This window comes from Martes martes, assembly GCF_963455335.1.
Source record: "Martes martes genome assembly, chromosome: 9".
Lineage (NCBI taxonomy): Eukaryota > Metazoa > Chordata > Mammalia > Carnivora > Mustelidae > Martes > Martes martes.
The window spans coordinates 1,141,789-1,167,960 of record NC_137896.1 but is presented as its reverse complement, the minus strand read 5'-3'; the positions used below and the strand labels follow the sequence as shown (position 1 = coordinate 1,167,960).

The window sequence follows — 26,172 nt, the reverse complement described above, 5'->3', positions numbered from 1 at the left end:
GGAAGCAGACACCTGACCCGTGGAGTCCTCCTCCCTGGGGTGGCCCTGCAGACACTTAACATGACTCATGTGGCCTCTCCAGGTCACACACCCCACCCTCTCCCCTCTCCCACCTGTTGGCTCAGACATGTCCACAGCTCCTCCCCAGAAGCCCAGGCCTGTGACCAGCGCTGACCCACAGTGCAGTGTGCAGCTCAGCACTGGTCTGTCTTGTTTCCCAGTTGTGTGTCCACAGGTAGGTGTCCTTGTTGGGTGGTGGGTCCCAGCAGTGTCTGGAGCGGCAAGGTGCTTGTTGGATGAGGAATGGAAGATTCTGGGCTGTGTCACCTTGAAGGACCCTTTTCTTGTCTTTGGTCCACCCCTGAAGTGAGGACATACCCACTGAGCTCTGGTCCCTTATGCCTCTGGCCCTTCCCAGTCCTGGGGTGGGGGCATGTGGGATTTTCATGTGACCATGAGGGCAAGGACCCCAGGCCCCTGTCACGGACGCACACGTAGGAGAAGCAAACCACGTGTCCTGCTGATTCCATTCCTGTGCCTTCAGTTCAGGAGGGCACGACGGGAGCCTCCCAGCCCTCCCCCCAGGTCAGCCCATATTGGCCTCCATTGGGGTTACCCCTGGGAACGGTCTCCTTACTTCACACTAGCTGCTCTGGGCTTGCTTTCTTCACTCAACTAGTGTCCCGGCCCCACGCCCGGTGGGCCTCATTCCTGACGCCAACAGAGTGGTTCCTGGTGTGGATGCAGCGTGGCTCACTGGACGGCCGAAGGGTGGGCTCTGGTGCTCTTGTTGGGTTTTTGCTGCTCTGAGAGGTGGTGATACTCCGGGACTCTGGAATGACTCCCATCGCTGTCCCTGCTCTCAGCAGCGCCGGACAAAGAAGGAGCCTGGTGCATGTTTGCTCGTGTGACGCGCTTGCTGGGTCTGAGGAGGGGTTCTGTTCCACCTGGGGACTGACTGGAGGCTGGAGGCCACCCCTCTGAGCCCGGGCCTGGCGGCGGCCGCTCACCTCCAAGCCCGCTGAGGAGGTCCCAGCACTCTCTCCGTTGGGGAGTTTGGACAAGAAGCTGAACCACCGGGATTCGTGCCTTTCCCCTCACTACAGGCTGGTTGTTGAGCCTGGAAGCAGTGTGAGCCGAGGGTCCAGCTCTTTGTTTAAACACCTGGGGCGAAGTGGAGAGAAATGGGCCACCGCACTACACAAAAGATGGTTCTGCAGAGGGAGTGAGCAGTGGGCGTAGGTCGTTTGAAGGCAGAAGGAGAGGAGCCTCGTTGGAGAACCCCTCGCAGACTGAGGGCCCCGGGGCCGGGCTCGGCTCCCGGCATCCCCCCGCCTGCTGCGTGCGTCCCGCAGTACTGGGGGTCAGCCCTCCCTTCCGGGCAGACCTTCTGTCCCTAAAGGCAGACCTCCTCTTTATTGCTTCACGGTTCCACGCCGTCCCCCTCACCCGATGACCAGTGCTGGAGCCAGAGACCAGTCCCGAGTCCACGGACAGGGCTGGCCGTGCCAATGTCTGGGGCGTGCTGGCACAGTCCCACACGGAGCGCCCCCCACCTTGCTTCCTCGGCTCTCCCAGTAACAGCCTGGGCACCCCTGAGTACGGACCATGCTCACAGCACTGAGCTGAGCGCCCGTACTATCCCCCTTTCAGAAATGAGAAAGCCGGGTCTCAGGGGCCATTCGGGAACTGCCCAAAGCCAAGGCTCACCGGCCAGTGCACAGCCAGGGCTGTCTGAGACCAAGGTCCACACCCCAGCCAGGCGCCCTGCTTCCCGGGGGCCAGCCCGCCTCAGGAGTTTCCAGCTCTGGCCTGGGCTTCGGAGCCCAGAGGCCGGGCAGGGAAGGAGGGAGGCAGGAGGCCTCCACAGTCCTGGCCTGGTGCTCAGAAGAGCTGTCCTCCCCCAATCAGTCAGAGCTGGCCAAGCGGTCAGTCAGGGCCATGGGGGATGGAGGACAGGCTCCGGCATGAGGGGTCTCTGGAGGCTCCAGGTCCACCTCGAAGCCGCTCGCACTAGAGGCGGAGGGAGGCGGGGAGGCTGGGGCCGGGGGCACGGGCACACCTGGAGGTGCGGTGGGACAGGAATTTCTCCCGGGGCTGAGAGAATTTTTTTTTCCATCATTGATTTTTTACAGCAAAACTTTATAGCAGTGCCCGGACGACTTTATTTCCCAAATTCCGACAGCTGAATGTATGTGATGAAAGTAAGCTTTCCACGATTCTCCTGGTAGTTTCCCGGCTTTGATTTCTACCTTTTCATCTTTGCTCCTTCTGGATTTTTGGTGTGGGATCTCTGAGCTACGGGACAAGCTTCGAGAACCAATTCAGATTGTCCTAAGGGGAATAAAGAAACCTTTATCTCGCTGAGGAAGAACTAGAAGTCTGGCAGCGGCGGCTGCCAGCCGCTGGATCCCGGAGCTCCATCTACGCCCCGGGTGCCCCCCTCCCCCTCGGACTGGGTTCTTCCTGGGCCGGGCTCCTTACAGGCTGGGAAAATGGTACCAAATCTTCCCTCTCCGCCGCGGGGTCAGCAGGACAAAGAGGTCGCGTCTCCTTCCCGAATTAAAGGCCTGCTGGAGGGTGGGCCACTGGGTAGAGGGGTGGGCGGTTTCAGGGAAGCAGAGGGGAGGTCCCGGGAAGGGGACAGAGGCTTTGCTGGCCGTCACCCACCCTCTCCCTCCTGCTTAGATGCCGCACTTGGCCTCGTCCGGAGCCATTTCTGGCCTCTGTCTGCGCCACGCATCTCTTTGTGCGTTTACCTGTGCCAAACCGTTCTCGCAAAGTCTCTGTTTCAGGTGTCGGTGGTTGGTAAGTGGGTGGTAAGTTGACGGTACTGACCCATCACTATTCCTTTCCACAACGTTCCTGGCCACTATTACATTATGTGTCTCTATCTGAATTTTAGAATCAGCCAGTCTGTCCCCAGGTCTTCTGTGTTATTGGGACGAATGCGGGGGCCGGGCACGGCGCCCAACTTTGACCCGCCTGCCTGGGGAGGCCCCGGCCTCTCGCACCCGAGCCCTCCTGCCCTCCTGTGGTGACAGGACAGCATCCCCAGAGATTGTACACGAGGCTCACGAGACGTGGTCTTCTCCGCTCATGGTGAGAGGGTGGTCTGCTCCCCTGTTCCCAGAATCAGGGGCAGGGGGCAGGAAGGAGCCCCCATCCACGCTGCAAGCTTGCAAGAGAAGGCAAGCCCTGAGGTCGTGTGTGCCCCCCAGGGATTCCACAGTCCAGTTCCCGTCTCAGTCTCCAGGCTGGAGGGGTGGGGAACTCGGGGGGAAGACGTCCTTCCCTCTAGCAGCCGGGGCTGGCCTGAGCCGGCGACCAGGGCAGGCCTGCAGGGTCAGGCCGCTCCTCGCTCCGGACTTCAGCAGCAAGGGCCTGGACCCCTTCCAGTGGGGGATCCACGGGGGCCCCCGAGCAGACCCCAGAGGCCCCCGAGCTGGGCCCTGCCCACTGCTTACAGCCCCCACTGGCCCTTGGAGGCAGCAGTGTTTACTGCCTGTGCTCAGCGGGGTATGGTATCTCAATGTTTTGACATTTAAAATCTGTGTTGGATACATTCGTTCTATTTAAATTGTGCCGGGCCGAGGTGAGTCACAGGGAATTAGTCTGTCTCCTGGGCCCAGAGCCGACGTCCTGCTGCACCCCGGCCCGGCTCCAGCCCAGAGACAACCTCAGAAGCCCTCCTGGAGTGGCCTCTCTGCGCCGTCACCCCCCCACCATCCTGCGGGAGGTGGGTTCCAAACAGCAGAGCTGGGAAGGGGCCCCACCCGGGAGCTGCCCCCCGGCCTCGGCAGACACAGGAGAGAAGGGTGCCGGCGCGGGAGCTGTCAGGAACCCGGGCAGGCAGGCAGCGAGCGATGCACCCTGGGGGCCTGGGGGCCTTTCTCCGGCCTGTGTGTCCTCCCGTTTAGCAGAGCCTTGTCCCGGTGGAACTGGAGCTGACCCTCGGGCCACTGCCTCCTGGGAGGCCTCGTGGCCTCCGGGTGGGGCCTGGAGCACCGTGAGGGTGGGCAGGCCCTCTGCACGTCTGAGCTGGAGGTCTCAGCCGGCGTCTGCTCAACGGAGCAGGCATGGGAGTCTGCCCTGTTCTGGACAGACGCCCGACCGCCAGGAGGGCCGCAGAGCAAAGTTGCCCGCGGCCATGGTGGCCGCTGGGTCTGGCTGGGCTCCGCCCGTGTGAGCAGGACAGAGGTGCGGCCGTCCTCACCCCGGCGAGACCGTCTCCGTCGAACGATCGAGGGTCCTCAGGCTGCAGGCAAACCCGGTTAGGGGCGGCAGGAGGGGCCACCTGGAGCCCGGGGAGCCCCCGGGCAGACCCCTGGAACTTTCCAGGGAGTCACAGCTGCCAGGCCAGAGCCAGTGCAGGCGGCCTATCCAAGGGCAGCCAAAAGTCTCTGTGAAGGTGCAGTTCAAAGGGAGCACACGGGGCAGCTTGGCAGGGCCTGGGACGGGCCCCTGTGACTCCCCTCGCAGGCGAGGTCACCCGGCCCCTACCATGGAGCAAGGGGCACCAGACGGCAGAACGTCCAGGAAGAATAAACAGCCAAGAGTGGTTTCACACGCTGTAAAACCTGCCTTGGGAGGTGATGCCAGTGTTGGGACCGGCCCCAGGGGATACCTGTTCCCGTCACCCACCACGGCCACCCCTCAAAGGGGCTGCAGGGATTGGTCTTAGCCTGGTGTCCTGGAAGGGCCCAGTCAAGTGTAGCCCAGCCCCTCTGACTGTCCAGGGCTCAGTTTCCCTGGATACAAATGACGTGGAAGTTAGAGGTGCTCGTGAGAAGCTCTTTTCAATGAGCTGAGGGGCCGTGGGTGGGGCAGGAGGGTCTTGCGTGTTTGTCCAAACATGGACTGTCCGTGAACGGGAGGGATGCCGGGCTTGGCCATCCTGCAGGAGAGTCCGGGGCTCGGGGACCGCAGCCATGACGCGTCGTGTCCTGACCTGGGAACGTCGAGCCCAGCCCTTCACCACGGCAAGGACACACCAGAGTTTGTACCCCGCACTGTCGGTAGGCTGAGCCCTGCGCAGAGGGGTTCGCCGACGCGGCAGACAGTCTGTGAACCCCTTCTGAGCCCGGGGTGGGTGGGAAGCAGGCAGCGCTTGAGCGTGCCCTGCCAGTCTGCCCCAGAAGACCAAGCACCTTCCGTACTCCAGGCCCCAGCCTGGTGGGGCAGAGGGCAGGGTGGTGTCTCCTCCGCGCCAGCCTGACAGCTGTCCCCCTCTGCAGGTTAATACCTTCCTGTCCTTCGTGTTCCCCACGGTGGTCATCTCCATCCTGAACACCAGCATCGCCAACAAGCTGACCGTCATGGTCCGCCAGGCCGCTGAGCAGGGCCAGGTGTGCACGGTTGGGGACCAGCACAGCTCATTCAGCATGTCCATCGAGCCTGGCAGGATCCAAGCCCTGCAGCATGGCGTCCGGGTCTTACGTATGTCACCTCTGGGCCCTTAGGGATGGGTGGTAGCCAGGGGCCGGCGGAGCAGCGAGCCATACGCCACCAAACAGGGCAAAGTTTAAGACCCAGGAAATGAGCAGTCCCAGCAGAGACTTAAAAGCCTGACCCCACCCAGGGATCAGTGCTCTTTTCTCCACCCACTCATCTACCCCTCCACCCATCCGTCCATCCATCCACACATCCGTCCGTCCGTCCTTCTCTCCCTTCTTCTATCCATCCATCCATCGACCCAATCACCCATTAACCCAACCGTCCATCCAGCCGTCCTGTCACTCGTCCATTCACCGACTCCCAAGTCCTCTGAGCATGGACTCAGGGTCAGGCAGCTCACAAAGCCATGGCGCAGCAGGGGTGTGGGTTACCGTGTGTGCCAAGAGACCGATGCCGGCTGGAGAGACGTGAAGTGCGGCCCCCCGGACGGCGGCCCACACTCTAATTAGGAAGCCTGAAGACCAGCCCTTACAAAGACCCCAAGCCAAGCCCCTTCACAGGAGAGTGCAGGGGCGAGCTGGCGCTCATGTGGGTTGTGGTGCTCCCTGTGGGGGTCCCTGGGCCTGGCTTGTGCCCAGAGATGGCATCCTTGAGGAGGGCTCCTTCTCAAAATACCCTGCCCACCCCGTCCCCACTGCTGAAGGCAGCCCCACCCAACCCAGCCCCCGCCCCTACCCCGACCACCTACCTCATGCTTCCCACAGCCCTCCTGATTGCTGTCACCTTCACCCCAGCGGACGGGCCACCTGTCCTGCAGCAGCCACTGTTTCTTGGAAGAAAGAGTCCCAGAGCAGCACCATCCAGTAGGACTATGGACCCAGGCCCCACACACAATTGTAAATGCTCTAGTAACCACATTTCTTAAAGGAGAAATAGATAAAATCATTTAAATGATTAATTTGGGCTAATAGTTCCGAAGTCTTGTCATTTCAGCATTAGTCATGGTAATCGTGTAAGAGCGTTCCTCAGCCCACAGTAACCTTGTGGCCAGTGACCAACAGGTTGTGTCCAGGGTCAGCATCACAGCCTTCGCTTCCGCTATGTCAGGGACAGGCTTCCTGGAACATTCCAGTGCCACCGACCCGTCTCCTGCTGCCAACAGGCAGCCCTCCCATCATGGGGTCTCCCCCAGGCCAGATCTCCTGGGTCAGTGGGGTCAGGGCAGCCGCCAAGGGGCCCGGGCCCCCAAACCGAGCACCTGCTGCAGGTTCCCCCCACGTCCCAAGATGAGGACACACCATGTCTGGGACGAGCTTCTCTTGGCACCAGGACAGCCCAGCCAGCCCCGGGTTCTCCCAAGTGGCTTTTTTATTGCTTTCTTTTTCACTGTGGTAGAATGCACCTAGCCCGCGATTTGCGGTCTGGACCGTCTGTAAGTGTCCGTTCGGTGGCATTACATACGTTCATGCCATCGGTCTCCAGGACATTTTCATCTTACCAAACTGAAACTCTGTCCCCGTGAAGCACTAACTGCCCGGTCCCTCTTCCCCAAAGCCTGACAACCACCCCCTCCTCTCCGTCTCTATGAATTCGGCCGCTCGAGGGGCCTCGGTAAGTGGGATCGTCTCTTTGTGCCTGGCTTATGTCTCTGAGCATCATGTCCTTACCGTTCGCCCAAGTCGTGGCAGGTGTCAGAATGTCCTTTCTTTTTCAGGCTGCGCATACTCCAGGGTCTGGATACACCGCGTTTACCCACTGGGCGCATGGACACCTGGGTTGCTTCTGCCTTTTGGCCATCATGAACAGTGCCACGGGCATACAGACATTGGGTTGAGTCCCTGCTTTCAATGCCTTGGGGATTATACCCAAGGACAGAGTTGTTGGGTCATAGAGTAGTTCGATTTTTAATTTTTCGAAGAACTGCCATACCGTTTCCCAGAGTGGGTATTTTGGACGCCCGCCGGATAGCCAAAGTGGACAGTCCATTTTGCACTCCCACCAACCCTGCAGAAAGGTTCTCATTGCTCCACGCCCGCACCAAAAATCACTATTTTCTTCGCAGGGTTTGGGCGTTGGTTTGTTTTATAGTAGCCATCGTGGGCATGAGATGGTACCTTATTGTGGTTTGGGTTTGGATTCGTCCCAGGGTGAGTGACGAGCACTTTTTCATGTGCTGATTAACCATTTGTGTATCTTTGGGAAAATGTCTGTTCAAGTCCTTTGCCCATTTTTATTTTTTTTTTAAGATTTTATTTATTTACTTGACAGAGATCACAAGTAGGCAGAGGCAGGCAGGGAGAGAGAGGAGGAAGGAGGCTCCACGCTGAGCAGAGAGCCCGATGCGGGGCTCGATCCCAGGACCCCAGGATCATGACCTGAGCCAAAGGCAGAGGCCTTAACCCACTGAGCCACCCAGGCACCCCTTGCCCATTTTTAAACACGTAATTGGGTTGTTTCATTTTTGCTGTTGCCTTTTCATGCTCTGTGTGTCCTGGATGTTAGTCCCCGATCAGATGTGTGATGCAGTGTTCTTTCCTGTTCTGTGCGTTAACTTTTCACTCTGTTGCCTATGTCCTTTGGTCCTGTATCCAAGTACTCACTGCCGGACTCAGTGTTGTCAAATTGGTGCCCATCATTTTCCTCCAAGAATTTTGTACTCTTTGCTACATTTAGATCTTTGATCCATTTTGAGGTAATTCTGTATATGGTGTGAGGTAGGGGTCCAGTTTCCTTCTTCCGCGCGTGGCTGTCCCGTTTCCCCAGTATTGTTTCTGGCACAGTGGTTTGGGCAGCCTTGTAGGAAATCATCTGCCCGTATCGGTGAGGGTTGTTTCTGGGCTCTCTGCCCCGTGGTCTCTGTGTCTGTCTTGAGGTCAATGTCCCACTGTTCAGACCACTGCAACTTGGTGGTGGGTTTTGAAACCGAGACATGAGGGTCCTCCAGCTTCACTCTCCTCCCTCAAGTTGTCTCAGGGGTCCCTCAAGTCTCCACGTGGATCTGAAGACGGGTTTTCCTTTTCAGCAAGAAACGCCGTCAGCATTTTGAGAGAGGTGGCACAGAGTCTGTGATAGCTGTGGGTGACGTTTTAACAGGGTTCAGCTTTCTGGGCGCAGAATAGGACCCATGTCTCTCTGTGTCTCAGGGGCCGTGGTCATCGCCTTCGTGGTCTGCTGGCTGCCCTACCACGTGCGGCGGCTCATGTTCTGCTACATTTCCGATAAGCAGTGGACCCCGTGAGTACTGGGAGTCTGGGGCAGAGCGGGGAGCCCTGGGCTGGGAGAAGCTCATCCCACGGGTTGGCATGGGGGGTGGGGATGCTGAACAGAGAAGCTCAGGGCAAGGGGGCAGGTCAGGGGTTCCCACGGGTTCGTGGTGTGGCCACGGATGGGCGGGGGAAGGAAGGAAGGCCACGGAGGGACAGATGCCACGGGACAGGTTATAGCAGAAGAGGAAAGCAGCCCCTAAGAGAGGGGGAATGAGACAAGTTTAGAGACATCTGGAGAGCGACAAGAAGGCTGGCTCTGCTGGGGGGGCGGCTGTGTGGGAGCCCTGGACCACCTCCACGCTGGGAGAGTTGCCAGGAGGACTCCCCGGACTCAGGGAGAGCCACACCCATGCTGTGCCCCATCGCGCCCCAAGGACACACGGCAAAATCAGGAAAAGCCTGTGGACGGGTCCAGGAGAGCAGGCACAGCTTCCAGAACCCCCTCCCGGCTATCTGCCCCAGAACGAGCTGAGGCCACGTGTGAAATGCTGTCTCCCGGGAAGGTCACCAGAGGCCCAGCGCCCAGGGCATCTGCTGGGGCCAGTCATGTGGGCACCCCTGGCTGGCGGGCACCCAAATTCCAGACTCCCGGTGGGGAGGAGCTGCTCAGCATCAACCCCGTTGTTGGCACAGACAGTTTAGGCCCGGAGAGCCCCACCCCTCAGGATGAGAATCCCTGAGATCCACGCTCCCAGACAGCAGCGAGGCTAGCCTGGCCAGGAGGCCCCTCTGAGACAGCAGCCCTGGGCCCACCATGTGAGCTTGTCTCTGTGCAGCTCAGATCAGAGCCCAGGCTGCAGGTTCTTTGCAGTGACACAGAGCCGGCGGGGAGGGCGGATCAAGGGCAAAGGAGAAGTGCGGGGGCAGAGCCTCAGGGTACAGCGTTCCTGAAACTCAGGGCTGCCCGCTGGGAAAGTGAGCCGTCCGGTGAGGGAGTGAGATGCCTGTGAGTGGAGGCAAGCAAGCTGAGGTATGCAGCTGCCCAGGAGGCAAGGAGGGGGTTCCTGCCTGGCTGTTCGGTGGAGGCCAGGGACCAGCACGCCCTACAGCCCAGGCGTGCCAGGATTCTGCACAAGGAAGGGCAGCCCAGGTGTCACGCAGGGAGAGGTGGAGACGGGCCCGGCAGGGCTGCCACAACCCAGCTGCGCGGACTGGTGCCAGCAGGACTGTGGGCAGAACTTCCAACTTCTCCAGAGAAGCCAGAACCTGAAATTTATTATGAAGCATCCCCACGTCAAAACATTTACAAGGAGTTTTTATGATTCTTGTCCCAAGCCAGCGAGGGTCCGCGGCTGCGAGGCCGTGCAGGCCTGAGCGCCTCTCCCTCGTCCCCGCAGGTTCCTCTACGACGTCTACCACTACTTCTACATGCTGACCAACGCGCTCTTCTACGCCGGCTCTGCCGTCAACCCCATCCTCTACAACCTGGTCTCCGCCAGCTTCCGCCAGGCCTTTCTGTCCACACTGGCCTGCCTCTGCCCGCTGTGGGGACGCAGGAGGAAGAGGCCGGCCTTCTCGAGGAAGACCAACAGCGTGTCCAGCAACCACACCTTCTCCAGCAACGCCACTCGGGAGACGCTGTATTAGAGCGGGGTGGGGGGGGTGCCGGAGAGGGGGCCGGGAGGGCCAGGGAGGGGTGGCCACTGGGCCTCCACACCCCCCACCCCCAGAGCAGGAATGGGGCTCAGCGGAGGCCTAGGACCTGGCCCCCACCCCCAGAGGCCCCGTCTCTTTCAGCGTCTCCATCAGCCCCCCCACCCCTCCCTCCGCGCCTCTTTGAAAACCAGGAGAGATCGCTCCTCTCCCACATCCAGAAAGGGCCTCTAATCAGAAGAAATTAGTGGTGGCTGAAAGGCAGACTTCTTTGTTCCCACACCGCTGGGTGTTAGGACAGAAATGAAAGGCACAGGCCGGGCTGGGCGGGCACGGGGAGGCCGCGGCCCCGACAGGCCGGGGCGCCGGGAGGAGTCTGGCTGGTGGGGCTGCCGCTGTCCTCCTCAAGGAGAGGGGCGCGACCCTCCTCCGGGACGGCAGGCGTCCGGACTCCCACCTCTCCGAGGGCGATTCCCAGGAAGCTTTGGTGTGCCCCGAAGGACAGCACGGGGGTCCCGTGGGTCAGGCACCGGCCGGACCCAGGCCTCCCCCTCCTCCCTGCCAAGACGGCCAGGCTCTACCCGGACGCCCACCGGGAGCTGGCCCGGATGTCTGCTTGGCTTGGCGGGGGCGAGGTCAGGTCGGCGGAGTCTTGCCTCCTCGCACCTGCCGTGCATCCCAAGCCAGGCCGGGGGCGTCGCTGTGGGTTCCCGCCGTGTGGGCTTCCTGAGGGGAAGGGCGGGTTCCCTGAAGAGCAGAGGCCATGGCCGGGGCCCAGAGAGAGGCCACTGGTGGGGACTAGGCCACAGGTGAGGGGGAGGGGCTGTGCGTCCAGGCAGCTCCCTGGGCCAGCAGCCAGGCCAAGGCCCGGCGTCCCAGCATGTTTGTCACGGCCCCAGGCCACGGGCCGCAGCCCCAGCCCCAGGCACCCGGGAAGGCAGGCGTCTCCTTGATCTGTAAGAGCCGGTCTCCAGACAGGATGGCCTCCTGGCCTTGCCCTAGAAGGTCCCCTGAGCCAGGGGGAGACAGATCCCGGATGAGCTGCCCAGAACAAGCTGACCAGAGCAGCGAAAGGTCTGGAAAATGAAATGCAGGCTTTTCTTAAGTAGGTCCTCACTGTCCTGAAGGGGGACTGTCAGGCAGACGGCCGTGAGCCTCCCTGACTCAGGACACAGGAGGCCTGGTCTGAGCCCCGGTGCACCAGGACTCGATCCCCCGCCCAAAAAATGACAAGCTGGCAAGTCTCCACGGCGGCTTTGGATCTGGACCCCCGGCTTGAACCCTACAGGAACCTTCTCCAAGCCACAGGACCTTTCCGGGCAGTCGTCCCAGCGCCAGTCCTTGGCCAGGGAACCATCTCATGACCCAGGGGCCACCCGCACGGGGAAGTAGGCCAGCCCGGACCTCACGCATGGGCACCTGCTCCAGGCAGGTGAGGGGGCCACTGGGCCCCGACAGGCAGGCAGCGAGCAGCCGTCGGTCGGGCAAAGGCTGAGGCGAGGCCCGGGCAGTGGGCATTGGAGCCTCAGAGTCTCCTTCTGAGAGACCCTCAGACCCCCTCCCCGGCCCAGTGTTTGGCACCTCGGGCACACCTGCTACTCGGAGCCTCGGTTCTGCCCCCGACAAGTGCACGTGGCCGATCGGCCCTCTTGCGAGGCTGACGGTGTGGGTCCTGGAGGACGCCGCCCAGAATGGACGGAAGAGACAGTTCCCTGGGCTGGGGGCAGCGTTGACGTGGGATGGGGAGCTCCCGCCAGCCCAGACCCGCCTAGACGCAGCTGGGACAGGGTCTGTGCTGTGGCCCCAAGCCCATTTTACTGTTGTGGTCCCCACGTTCCCATGTGTGTGCCCCGTGCAGCCCCGTGGCGTCGGCGGTTGGCTGCGTCACGCTGTAGGCCCCCCCAGCCAGACTCAGTGGCCAGCGTGGCTGGTCACTAGTGTTGCTGAAAGCCTTTCGTGTCGCTCACACACATGCACCCCCAGCCCTCACCACCACATCCTGCCATCCACAAGAACAAAGGCCTGAGTCTCTCCGTACAGGAGACGGTGGCCCCTGAGGTTGGCGTCTTCTGTTGGGGCTGGGGGACCTGCAGGCGCCCGGACGTTCACTCACTCATGTACTCAGCGGGCACTTACGGGCACAGCAGACAGCTCTGCCTGGGCCCTGGGACCAAAACCACACAGGCTTTGGCCACGTCTCCCAAAGGCTGGGGGGACTGGGGACCCTGATTCCCCTGCTCAGGTCCTGCCCCCACCGGAGCGTCGAGAAGCAGCAGGAGAGGAAGGAGTGGGTGCAGAAGAGACCCCCGTACACCATGGGGCCCCCTCGAGGCCTGACGCCAGGGAGACCCGAGTCCACGCCAGCTGTGTGCCCAGCACCTTGCCTGCCCGGAGCCCATTTCCCACCCCGCGGGCCGGGCACAGAGGAGGCCTCCGACGGGCATGCAGGGTCCTACGAGTGATGCACTCGGGCCCTCCAGCCCAGAAAACAGGGAAGCAAGTCAGCTTCCCCCCAGGACTCAGTGGTGGGGGGACCCCCTGGGGACCCACCCCTGACATAGCCGCCCCCGCTCGCCTCCTCTCCAGCCTCCCCTGCTGTCCCTTCGCCTCTCACTGGCGGCGTCCCCACGGGTCCAGCCTGGGGGACGAGCAGCATCGTCCCGGGCTGCGGGGCTCCAGGGAGGGCCCTCCGCCCCCCTCCCCAGTGTCCTCGGCCGGAGGGGCTGGCTGGTCTCAGAACCACCATGCACCCGGAGCGCCAGCTTGGGGGTCCCAGCCCAGCCTGTGTGCACGCACAAAGCTCCTGGACCCTGGGGCGGGGGGCGCCGCACCTGCAACGGCTTCTCTCGCACAGTCCCATGCCTGCCCTTCACTCACTCATTCGTTCCCTCGCTCGTTCCCCTGCTGGGTGCAGAGTGCCATGCCCACGCCCCGCTCTGGTCGCTCGCGTGCTGGCTCACCCGCGGGGGCTCCTCGAGGCGGCCTTGCTGCTCCGCGCTGGCTGGCACAGGCACGAGGCGTGAGGCTCCAGATGCTCCCACTCCGCCGCAGGTGTCACCGGCCCCGGTCAGGAGGGGGTCTCGGACTCGACTTCACTCCCAGGGTGAGGGCCTCACTGGCCAGCTCTAAGGGGTGCACTGACATCTCACAAGAATACCCAAAGGAATGAAACTCTAATGGTAGAAGTTCAGGCCAACCAAAGGGGGGAAAGTTGGGGGACAGTGGGCAGGCAGTCTGCAACCCAGACCGCATGTCCGTGCCACCGTCCCATGAGACCACTAACCCTAACCCTAACCCTGGCCACTGGGACTGGAGGCCCAGCAGCCTCCCACCCCTGTAGCAGAGGTGGCCCTGATGAGCACGTGTGTCCGAGTCCCCGGGTACTGGACGGCGGGGGGACGCTCTGGGTACCGTGTGCAGCCTGGGTGCCACGTGCAGGCTGGCCCCTCCCCTCCCCAGCCAGCTGCACTCCTAGGATTGCCTCCCTGACAAGCGGGGGGGACTCAGTCCCTTGTCCCAGGGTGGGTGGGACTGGTCGCGAGGACCCCGCTGCTGGCTCTCCGTGGGGCGGGAGCTGGGAATGGAGGAGCCCCTCAAGCAGCTCCCGCCGCGCTCACCTTGCCCCTGGATCCGTCCACTGGCCGTTCTACCTGCAGGGACGACCGTGCGTCCTCGGGCTTTGCTCTTTGCTTTCCGTCTGGGGTGTTCAGCTCTTGGTGACCCGAGGGACAGAAAGTGCCTCTGGCTTCTCCCGTCCCACTTGGAGCTATAAATGGGCAACTTGCCCGTGACACGTCTGACATCTTAGAGCCCGAGCCGAGTCTGCTCGCCGAGGGGCACGCGCGTCTTCCCAGCGCGGGAGACGATCTCCCGAGTGGACACACCAGCGTGTCGCGGATGCACGCACGACCATTTCCAGCCCTTTCCTCTCCCCGGGGAGCGCGGAGCCCGGCCCGACTTCCGCCGTGCTCCTGGCGCGCCTGCCCCTTCCTTCCCCGGGTGGGTCGGAGTCTCCGAGCCGCAGGGTTTGTGCCTTTTCCTGTCACTGCTGCAGCCACGCGCCTTCTGCGGCACCATGTGCGTGCCCGTCCCTCCGGCGGCCGGCGCTCACCGCGAAACTCTGCAGTCCCTTGAAAAGAAGGTTCTGGGAGGATGTTCCGTGACATTGTCTCTCTGCCACCGGCAGGTCAGAGGAAAACGTCGGCTTCACCGAAGCTCCAGGATGAGCCATTTCTTGTGATCTGCGCGGGGAGCCCGGCCGCCGGGGTGCCTGTCGCACACACTCGAGCACCTGCGGCCGCCGCACCTCCCGTCTGGGCTGGGGGCTCCTCAGGGGGCGGAACGGCTTCGGGGACAGAAGGGGACCCGGACCCTGTGCTGCCCGTCACCCACACAGGGCTCTCTCCCTCTGCTTATTTGCGCAGGTGAGGGAACTGCAGCCCCCACCGACCCCTCCTGGTCCCACTGGACGTGACTCCTGACTCGCCCCTTGCAAGCAGTCTCACCTCCCAGCAGCGATTTCCTGCCTGAGCCCCCGACGCTCCCCCGGAGGGTCTTTGAGACCACGCTCACCCTCCCTGAGTGTTTGTGTGTCTTGTCAACGTGACGTGTGCTGGCTCAGAAATACTAAATAAAATCATCATAATAGTAAGATATTTGGGCGTCTGGGGACTCAGTCGTTAAGCCTCTGCCTTCGGCTCAGGACATGATCCCAGGGTCCTGGATCGAGCCCCACATCGGGCTCCCTGCTCCGCGGGGAGCCTGCTTCTCCCTCTCTCGCTCCCCCTGCTTGTGTTCCCTCTCTCGCTGTGTCTCTCCCTGTCAAATAAATAAATAAAATCTTTAAAAATAATAAATAAATAAATACTCAGCGGCCGGCCAAATCCCGAAACGCTGACGTTGCAAGGAAGCCTCCAGAGAGCCGTCTGCAGAGCCCGACGCTATCCCGGGACCCCCGCCCCCGGCCCCCCAGCCTGGGCCGCAGCCTGCCAAGGAGCTTCCTGCCGGTGTCGCCCTCTGACCCCCTCCCGGTCCACACAGCTGCGTGGCTGCCTCCTTCCTTTTCACGGAGCCCAAGCTCCGCGGCTCAGGCGGGACGAGACTTGGAGCAAGAGTGGGAGGGGCAGGGAGGCCCACGGTGAGCCCCGCACTCCCCACCCGTCGAGCTGGCCGGGCACACTTTCACTTTCAAGATGCAAGACAGTTTTCCTCGGTGATGCAGTGATCCGTTCTCTCATGACGTGGAAGAGAGAGTCCCGAGGACAGTGTCCCCTTGGTCCCACCTAGAGGTGATCCCTGCTGGCGGGGGGCCCACCGCCCGGCCCGGGGCCTTGCCAGCCGCCGCACAAACATCCCTGGCCAGGACGGCGGCCGGCGCACTCTCGTGTACGCACCCCTGCGTGTCCCCACGCGGCGCTGCCCGTCACCCACCCAGGGCTCTCTCCCTCTGCACGTCGGCAATGCCATGCTTTGGACACAAAGTTCAAATAAATTTCTGATACTCAGCTGTTTCCAAAAGGGAAATGGTCTGTCTCATACAGAGTGAGGTCCCCGTCCCCGGAGTGCCCATGTAGAGGGCTCGCCGTGTCTCCACACGCCTCGGCTGACCTGTGGGAGCTCAGACATGAGAATGGCAGGTGTCCCGCCGGGGGACGCAGGGGGCCCGGCCCTTCTACCCCCCACTGAACAAGCCAGCAGGGGAGGGACAGGCACAGTAGAAGGGGGCGGGACAGCAGAGAAGGGACACAGAGACCCCTACTGCGCGCCGGTCGGCTGGGTGGCCTCGCGGTGGTCACTAAGCAGGAAGGAAGTTCCTTTCCCTGGTGAGGAAATGGAGTCTGGGAGGGAGACCCAGCGGCATCCCTCAGGGTCAGCGGCAAAGCAGAGAACTCTCTGGCCTCCCAGCACGGCCCAGAGCGCCACCTGGCACCCTCCCGCGCCCCTGCCTTGGGCTGCATCCAGCCCCCACGCCCCCACGCAGGCGTCACGTTACTGTCCCTCCTTCCCGCAGATGAGCTCTTCTCCGGACGGCCTGCGAGCACACAGCTGACGGCTTCTCCCAAGTCATCTGAGGAGCCTGAGGGAAATGTGAAGACCCCATTTCAGAGTCGTCTTGTCACCCTGGATGCCTCAGCCCCAAGGGGAGGGGGCTCCCAAGAAAACCCCAAATCCCCACCCAAATCCCCAGCTCCCAACGTCCCCCAGGGAGCCCTGCCCAGACTGGGCCACCCGCGGGGGACAGAGCCTCCAGCACAGCAAGGAAGCAGACCCCCCAACACCTCGGGCAGGCCGGTGGCTGTAATCCAGGGAGGTTGCTTGGAGGAGGCCATGGAGGGCACAGCCTGGGCCGTGCTCCCCCAGAGCCCACCAAGTATGCAGAGATTCCCACGGACAGATTTACCTGAGCCCCTCCTGAGTGCCAGCCCCGGGCTGTGTGGAGACCCTGAGCTGAGCAAGGGGGGCCCTGGGGCTTCCAAGGAGGACGGGTGGGAATCGGGAAAACAGAACAGGAGATGAGGAGATTGGGGCGGGCGGTCAGGCGCAGACGGGGTGGCTGGGAGGAGCTCACTCTCCCCGGGGTCGGGACAGTGACCCCTGGTAGCAGAAGGGGAGCCAAGCGCAGCGGGAAGACGGGTGGGCAGGGCTGAATGAGGCAGCTGGGGGCCTCGTTCCGAGCCTCTTGGGGCCGTCGGGTGGGGGCGGCATCAGAGCCGCCCCAGAGCCCCCGCCCCGGCCGCTGGCCCAGCCCTGCCGATGGGACCCTGGTATCTGATGGAGGGTGGCTCAGTGGGGGACCGGCACCGCTGCTTCTGTCCGCCCACATCGATCACTGCTCTTGGGCCCAAATTACTCTAATCATGTTCCTCCTCCCGGCAGTCAGGCTCCTCTGGGCATCCCTGTCATCCGTTTACATTAGAAAGTGACACATCAGTGGGTCCTCAGGAGGGGGAGAGGCCTGCCCGGTCCAGCCACACCCGAGCTCCCCGCAGAGCCCAGCTCCTGTCTGACCCCGGCCCACCGGAGGGGACCCCTCCGGCCCCTGAGCACCACTGGCTTCCCCATATCTGACTCTGGTGCCCTGGGGCCTCCCCCCCCACCCCCCCCCGTCCCCGTGGCCCACACAGCCAGTCGGTGCCTCTCTTTCTGGGGCATCTACTCTAAGAGTCATACCAGAGAAGGAACCCAGATCGGGGCCCTGGGGGGAGGTCCTGGGAGCCGGAACATCAGGCTGCCTCTCTGGGTCGGGACCCCCGGGTCAGGGGTCTAGGAAGGAGCCTAGGAGGTCTCATATGGACTGGCTCCCTCGGAGCCTCCCCGCAGCCCCTGGAGACTTACCCTCCTCACTGTCCGTCAATAGGGGAGGGAGCCGCTGAGAGGGAGTCCCGAGCGGTGGAGCGAGCGGTCGGTCACCCCTGTCCCCTGCTGCTCCAGGAATCCAGCCTTGCGGGGGGGTTTGGGCAGGAAATGAATTTTAGGGGCCTCTTTCCATCCTGTGTGCTGAGCCCCCCTTCCCTTGCCCCAACCCCAACGTGGCCTCACCCAGTCGGAGCACCAAGAAGGGGGAGACGTGGATTCTTGCATGATGAGGTGAGGTCTGCGGCGGGAAGGCCTCACGGTGGCCGTGATGGAGCCTGAGTCCGGGGAGGCCGCAGCCCAGCCTCGGATACCCGCTGCTCCCCCGCTCCCGAACCTGCCCCTCGCCCTCTGCAGCTCCACGGCCACTGCCCCTCAGAGGGCGGCCTCTGTCCGCGCCCCCCGCACACCCCACTTCCCCAGAAGCACGTGCCGGGTTTTAGCCCTGCGATCTGGCTCCCCGACCACGGGGAAGGCGACCAAAAGCCGCATTTCTCCAGCGTGAGGTCTGGGCTTACCGACCTCCTGCCGTTTCCCGTCCTTCCGCGGCCCCAGAGAAGGGTCATCAACACAGCCGTGTGCAGGGGCCCTGGGGCTCTGGGGTGATTGCCAGGCTGGGAGCCATGGTGGGCTGGGGCCTGGACCCAGGGGCCCCCGTGCCCTCAGCACCCCAGGGCCCAGGACCGGCCGCTCCAGCTCCTGGGGCCGCAGTGCCTGTGGCGACCGTCAGGACCACGAGCCCCTCCCCCCTCCCTCCCCTTCCCTTCCAGACTCTCCTTTAGAAAGCTAGGAACTGAAAAAAAGGAAAAGAAAACTAGGAACTGAATTCTTTCTCAAAGGGGGTGTACATTCCTTTGAGAGGTATATAAATCTTTTTAAAAGCTAAACACACCTCTCGCCAGCCTACAACCCCGGACTGTGTTTCTCGAGGCCCTGGAGCTGCGTCTCTGAAACGGACCCTCGAGGGAGGTGGCGTCCCTCCCCAGCCCGAAGGAGGCAAGGGCCAGACCCCCCACAGCTCCCTCCCGCCCTAAAGATGCGAGAGCTTATCCCTCCTCCGAGGAAGGCAGTTGGCTGGCGCGGGCGGGCACACGGTGCCGGGTGGGTTTAGGGTGAACCACGTGGGACGGACGGCGCTGCGGAGCCCCCTCCTCGACGGCAAACCAAACGCGCTGGAGAACGCGCGTGTGATGGGTTGTGTGCTCTCGGTGCTCTAAAAGATGCCATTTTCCTCCGTCTTTGGCCCCTCCTGGCAGGCGGTCTGTGAGACACACTGCCCGGTCCTCTGCATCCTGGTTTAGGGCTCATTCGGTCACAAAACCGTTTCCTCTCTCTTCCACCGCCGTGGGGAGGTCTATCCGGCCAGCAGATTTCGTGTTTAGCTCTGTTTCCCCCACAGGCCGTGGGTCTGTCCGACCCTGGGGGCCCCGCCGACGTCCCTCTTCGCCGGCCGCGTTCCAGCTTGAAGCTGCTCGATTGTGAACCCTTGACTTTCTCACACACCCGTGGACGCGGCATCTTTTCCTCAAGGAGCCCACATGCCACTGAGCGAGAGGTACGTGTTACCCCAAGGTGTTGACGCCCCTAAAAATAAAGGGAAACCCCGCACCGCCTCCCACGGCCCCAGAACACGCAGAGCGCATGCACCGTCGCTGTCCATCCATCTGGAAAGCCCGCGCGGTCGGTAAGCCCAGGAACCATGACAACAGCCAGCCACCTGCAAACCCCAGGCTGAGCTCACGGTTCTTCAAGGGCAAGTGCCTGTAGGTGACTTTAAATGACTTTCCGTTAATTACTCGCCAGGGAGTCCAAGACAGCTCCCCAACCTGCAAGTCTGCGTGTGAGTCCGCACTGGGACGTACGGCACAAAGAGGGCCGAAGCGGGTGCATGGAAACATCCTTCCCCCGCTGCCCCTGAAGGCCTCCCAGAGGCGGCCCGCGAGGCTGTTTCTGCCCTCCCAGAGAAGCCTCCAGAACGTGGGCAAACAGGTCTGCCCCCGCATCTGACTGCAGCTTTGCACTCTCCCAGGTCAGGCTCAGACACGCCTCGCTCCAGCGCAGGCTGCCCGCGACCCGCGGGAGGCAGGACGGACGTCCGCTCCTCTGTCGCTGGGACCGGCAAGTGTGTGTCTGTGTTGCTGGCAGCGTGCAGGCACTTGCAGATGGGATTGAGGTCGTCACCAGTAGGGGAGAGAGAATATCCCGAATTTCCAGGCGAGCCCCAAACAGTCACGTGAACCCTTAAACGCAGAGAACCTGCTTGGGCATCTCCAGAGTCAGGATGGGAAGTCTGAGAGGCCCCGCTGCTTCTGCTGCCTTTGGAGACGGAGACAGAGGCCCAAGCCGGAGCGACGGGGGACCTCCTCCGACCACGGCCAGAGGGGACTGGGGACTCAGTCCTACAGTCATGAGGACCCGGATCCTGAGCACGGCCTCTCCCTACAGGCGCCCTCCAATTTTGGGAGCTCTGCCGCCCTCACCTGCCTTGTGCTGAGCAGGCTACCTACACGATCTGAGCTGGGGGCCATGGGTCACACGGGGGGCATGGGCTTTGCCTTCAAGGCATGGACCGGTCTGAGCTCCCAAACCAGCAAGGCCCTACTCTCTGTGGCTTTCTGAGCGCTATTCTCGAGGAAGACGGCTGTAGGGCAAGACGGGCCAGGACAGCACGGCCACTGGTGAGTGGACAGGGACGGCAGAAGGCAGACAAGGGAGCGCGGACACTCTGAGCTGGCTGAGCCCCCGGCTGGGCCACGCCTTGCCAGCCCCTTCCCTCTGATGCTTCAAGATGTGGCTGTCGGCTTCCAGGGCTCAGCGTTTGGCTTTCCCAGAAGGGCCGAGTGGGGCCCCAGACATCACAGAGGCGATCGTTCCCAACCTCACAATCAGGTGGGGGAAAGAGAAGGCTTCAGGGGAAATCAAGTGTCCATTTTTATGGGAAACAGAATTCTCCATGGCCAAGAATCAGGATGTTGGGGAAAAATGACACAGACAGAAATATATTTGTGTCATTCACCACGATGCTGCAAAGATGTGGGCAAACTGGGTTGGCCTGGACAGTACAGTTCTGAGGGGGAGAAATAGCTGTCAGATATGCCGAAAGGTGGTACCGAAGAGTTCCACGGGAGCACCCCGGGGCCTCAGGACAATGGGGCCTCCCACTGCTGCTGACGCCCACCTCAACCTTCTTACGCTTTGCCTCACTACCAGTGTATTATGTTCTCTTACCATCGGTCTCTCTTCTCTCCAGTGTGAGCGATGTTCACCCCTCGGTGCCTGGCACACAGAGAGAGTGGGCACCCCTTAAGTGTTTGAGGGATGGGTGGATGGATGGATGGATGGGGGGTGGTTGGATGGTGGACGAACAGAGGGCTGGATGGAAGGGGAGTGGATGGATGAGTGGACGGATGGGTGGGTGGGAGGATGGAGGAAGGACAGATGGTGAGTGGATGGTGGGTGGAAGAACTGGCGGATGGACGGATGGGTGGAAGATGGCGGATGGATGGTGGATGGTGCGTGGATGGTGGATGGACGGAAGATGGCGGATGGATGGTGGATGGTGCATGGATGGTGGATGGATGGAAGATGGCGGATGGATGGTGGATGGTGCGTGGATGGTGGATGGACGGAAGATGGCGGATGGATGGTGGATGGTGCGTGGATGGTGGATGGACGGAAGATGGTGGATGGATGGTGGATGGTGCGTGGATGGTGGATGGACGGAAGATGGCGGATGGATGGTGGATGGTGGATGGATGGAAGATGGCGGATGGATGGTGGATGGTGCGTGGATGGTGGATGGATGGTGAAGGAGCTGTACGGGGCACTACAGGAAGAACCCACTGTTCTTTTTATTGATTGTTCTGTCAGCAGAGAGTCAACTTGAGGAAGCCTCTTCCCTGTAGAGCCAAAACAGCAGCTAATAACAAGGGCCGTGTCTGCCAAACTTTGCCAAGGAAATTTCCATTTGGAAATTAGGATTGTGCCGAGTTTGGCAACTACGCCATGGAGATGGACTGAACAGCTGTGCCCATGGAGATGGACGGCAAGGATATGGTGCTTGAGCGCACACATCACAATTAGAACTTTCCACTAGCAGCTTCAAGTGGGGGTGGGACAGTGATACTCCCATAGAACACGAGGGTGGAAAATCAGCCATGGGCCAAGCCCCAGACTCCCATACTAGGGAGCCCTAAATAGGCCCAGCCCAGAAGCTGGAGATCCAAGCCCTTCCCACCACTCCATCTGCCTGATGCTTCTAGATGGTTCCTCCCTCGGTTAGGGGCTTCACATAGGAGGGACCTCCCACCCTCTGGCCATCCTGGCGTGGGAGGAGACCGTGCACCTCCGGGCCACGACAGGGGCAGGGAAAAGCAAGGCCTCCAAAGACGAGCGCGCACTCCTCATCGCTTACGGCGGGGACTAGGGGGAGGGAAAGGAGGCCGGATGAGGGTGCGGGCTGACGAGGTTGGCAGCACCCCCAGCACCCCAGTCCAGGACCAGGGGAGGAAGCAAGTAGCCCACACCCGGTTCCGGGCAGCAACCTCCCCACTTCCTCTGGGGAAGCTCCTGAACTAGAAAATAAGGGAATCCTACCCCCCCCACCCAAGCCCGGGGCCTCGGTCTGAGGATGGTCTGAGGATGGCTTCGTGAGGCGGTGTGATATGGCAAAGGCTTGTGCTTATAATCGCTCCCTGCCAGGGAGGAGGAAGGGGCTCTGTGTCCCACACGGGGAATCTCGAGGACCGGGGGTCCTGCGAGTAACGCCTCTGAAACCTGCGAGGGCAGCTGCCAGGAGTGGGCTCCTTCCCCGAATCCTCCCCTCTGACCCAGACACAGGCCCAGACAACCCAGTGTCCTCCGAGGGACCAGCAAGAGGCTCCTTCGGGGGTTGTCAACAGTCAAGTTCTGGCCCAGAGACTGCAGCAGAAGTGTCATCTGCTGCGCTTAGACCGTGGTGCCCCAGGGAGAAGCCGGCAGGGAGTCCCAGAGGAAGCACACAATTTTCTGTCCACCTGCCAAGCCTCCCTAGATAAAACCCAAGAGCTTTACCCAAGCCAGAGGCATCAGCAGCAGCAGCGCGGCTCTCCGGCTTGGACTGCCAGAAAACCACATGGGCTCAGGTCCCCGGCCAGCAGCACAAACAACGTCGTCCCATAGCACCCCAGCGAGCAGACTGGCACGTGGCTCAGAGGCCGTGCCCGGCGGCTGGGAGCTCCGGAATGACGCCGGGGCGCTGAGGGCAGCTCTCCAGGCTGAGGCGGCCCAGGCCCCGACTGACATCCCCGGCTTTGGGCTTAATCAGCCGCTGTTCAGCTCCACCCAGCCCGGAGCCCAGCTCTCAGCTTCGGCCACCATCTGCCCCGGAAGGGGTGCTTGGCTCTGAGCCCTACTTGCGGTCATCCCAAGGCGGGAGTTCATCTTGGGAAGGGCCAGCACTTCCAGTTAAACCCAGCATGAGCGTGAGCTGGCCACTGGGACCTAGCCTGACTCACCCGCCTCAGAGATGAGCCGGCCAGGGGCACTCGGCCCAGGCCCAGGCGGGTGCCCTGTGTGGGGACCGAGCGCAGGGCCCGGGGACCCAGTGCACAGAGCTCCAGGGCAGGGAGCCCAGGTGGGAGGGCTCTGAGCCCGAGAGACCTGCTCCACATAAGGACTGTAGGGCCTGCCCCCTGCCCTTCAAACCCGACTGAGGCAGCAGGGACACAGGTTCTCACATGACCTGGAGTCACCTGCACGCAGTGAGACCTCCCGGCCTCTCTCCCAACACCTCAACTGTCCTTAAGAATAGGCCTTCTTGGGGCGCCTGGGGGGCTCAGTCGTTAAGGCTCTGCCTTCGGCTCAGGTCATGATCCCAGGGTCCTGGGATTGGGCCCCGCATCGGGCTCCCTGCTCAGCTGGAAGTCTGCTTCTCCCTCTCCCGCTCCCCCTGCTTGTGTTCCCTCTCTCGCTCTGTCTCTCTGTGTCAAACAAATAAATAAAATCTTTAAAAAAGAGAGAGAGAGAAAAAAAAAAAAAAAAGAAAGAAAAGGCCTTCTTCCCGATACGACCCACCCCGCTAGGAGCTAATAGGCATGAGCACCGGGACTAGAGGAACAAAGTCTGAGAGCGGGGAACTCACTGCCCCAGGGCACCCCCCGTTTCCCGTCAGCTCTGCAAGCCCAGGGCACTTGGTCATTCTTCACCCCCTAAGCCGGCCGGGGTCCCTTCTGCTGACGCCACCCCATGCATCTCCAAGAAGGGGCATGAGGGAGGCGCCCTCCAGCCGCGACAAGGCAGGAGCCCGGTGTGCACCCTGCACACTGTCAGACCAGCAACTGCCATGGAGAGGACTTACGGCCAACACCTTCCCTACAGGGCCCTCCTGGGTTGTCACCTCCGCGGACCCCCAGGCCCATCCCGGCAGGAGCTGCCCCAGCAGTGTACACCAGATGCCGGTGGGAGCTGAGCGCCCGGGGGCGGACCAGAGTCCCCGCCGTCACGCCCGACCAGGAGGATGAGGCACAGCCGTTTGGGGCAGCTCTCCGCGAATACTCCGTCCGGGACAGACCGCAGTCGTTGCCAGGACCGTGGTGGCCCCAGGAGGGACCAGAGCCCCGAACTCGCACGGTCATCGCTGCTCCAGCCGGAAGCCATGAGGGGGGCCTCGGTTGCCCCCACAACGGAGCAAGGGGGTGCTTCCCTTTGTGTCTAAAACCAAGGGGGCAGCGGGCCATCTGTGCGTGTGTTTCCAACGACCAGAGCTGGAACGTTGCTCTGCCTAAGTCCCCAGGGACCCGGACTGCATGACTCCCCACAGGGCCTCCACACCCCATCTCTGACTCTGTGTGGTCCAAGCAGAGACCCCCAGTTGCTAAGAAAGAGTGTGCATGCACACGTGCCCACGCGCACTGACCGCCGCCTCTGTCTATCAACACTGGGGATTCCAAGGGCCAGGAAGGGGATTTCACCGTAAGCAGCAGGTTGGGGATTCGCTCAACCAGAAATTCTCGCTCCGGGGTACCGAGAAAGCCAGGATTTGGGAATCACATATGCAATCACACAAAAGCTGTTTGTAAAAAGCTGCCGTGGGCGTAGGTCTCTTTCATGTGTCTGTTTTCCTTTCCAACCCTTACATATTTCTTTAAAGTTTTATTTTAGACTAATTTGAAGCTAAGCAGTTGCTGGGCTTGTGCCAGGCCCCATGCGGCCCCAGTCTCCGGGCTCCCCCGATTTGCCTTCCAATCCCTCTCTCTGGGAATACTTTTTCTGGATCATTTGAGATTATTTTCTTTGTGTATTTGCATTATTTTAGTAAAAGTAAAAGCTGAGTGGGTGGGGAAAGGCAGCGCGGTGACAGTCTTCTGGCCGCGCACCAGGCTCCATCCGGACCCCGCGCCCCCTTCTCCCATTGGCGCAGACCAGGCCCACGCCCCCCTCCCCGGGGACGCTGTCTCAGGCTTCCTCCTAATCCATCCGGGTGCTATGGCCTGAGTGCCTGTGTCCCCGAGAAGCCCCTCTGTTGAGAACCTAATGCCCAGGGTGATGGTCTTAGCTCACAGGGTCTCTGGGAGGTGGTCAGATTGTGGGGACGGAGCCCCGTGATGAGATCAGAGGCCTCTCAAAGGCATGGGAGGGAACCTCCACCCCAGCTCTGCGCCTGGGGAGGACACAGCCTGGGCAGAGACAGCACCCTGACCTCGGGGCTCCGGCCCCAGGTGGGGCGTGGGATAGGGCGTTTGTACGTATCATGCTGAACGGCCGTTGGTTAGGCGGGAAGTTTCCACCGGCGCAGGCTCTTCCTCCTGGTCTCTCAGGGCTCGCTCTCTCTGAAGGACGCCCTGCCTGGGGCGGGTCTCCCCGCACTCCCCCGGCCGGCCGCAGCAGGGCTCCTCAACTTCTGGGGACACCTGCATGACTCGACACAGGTCAGCGTGGGGGCTGTGACCTCCGCCCGACCGGTGCCCACCCTGTGCCCCGCAGGACGCCGCCCTCTGTGGGTGTAACCGGCCACGCTGGTTGTCAGCACTTGATGTTATGATGAGGCGTGAAGTGCTGTGTTTGGGCCCTGGGGGAGGAAACTCTGTCCCCTTCCACTGAACCACAGAACCGGACGCCAGCTGCACCGGCTCCCGCATTCCCTTCGCTGCCAGGCTTGGGCGTCTGGTGAGCTGTGGCCCTGGGCCCGTGGCACGGCGTCTTCACACCAGACCAGGACGCAAGCTGGCGGGGGTCTGAGCCCAGCATGGTCGTCCTTGGGACCTCTGCCCGCCTGAGCTGGCCTTCATCCTGGCTCTGAGTTCTCTTGCGGCCGTGCCACTGTTTCTCTCTGAAAACTCACACTTTTTCTCCCGATCTCCGGAGTCTGAGACAGGCCCAGCGGGTGGGTGCTTCTGCCCCAGTGCCGCTAGGTTCATGTCCCCGCTGTGGTCCGTCTCACCCAGGGCTCCAGCTGACCGCCCTCCCACCTGGCCTCTACCTCCTCACAGGGGACGGAAGCTGCACCAAAACCCAGAGACCTCAGAGCCTGGCGAGGGGACGGGAAGCGCGGGACACGGGGGTGTGCTCCCAGGGTGACTTTTCT

At 62.0% G+C, this 26,172-nt stretch overlaps 1 protein-coding gene across 1 annotated transcript in view; it reads left to right on the top strand.

Moving 5' to 3' along the window:
• Nucleotides 1-10,250, top strand: part of NTSR1 (neurotensin receptor 1) — a gene marked incomplete at both ends in the record, with an annotated part of 39,217 nt that extends 28,967 nt beyond the window's left edge. The window contains 3 exons of the mRNA XM_080814096.1: nt 5,238-5,439; nt 8,541-8,631; nt 10,001-10,250. Coding sequence (XP_080670222.1) covers nt 5,238-5,439; nt 8,541-8,631; nt 10,001-10,250 — 543 coding nt within the window. The remainder of the gene's footprint in view (nt 1-5,237; nt 5,440-8,540; nt 8,632-10,000) is intronic.
• Between the last annotated feature and the right edge of the window lie 15,922 nt (nt 10,251-26,172).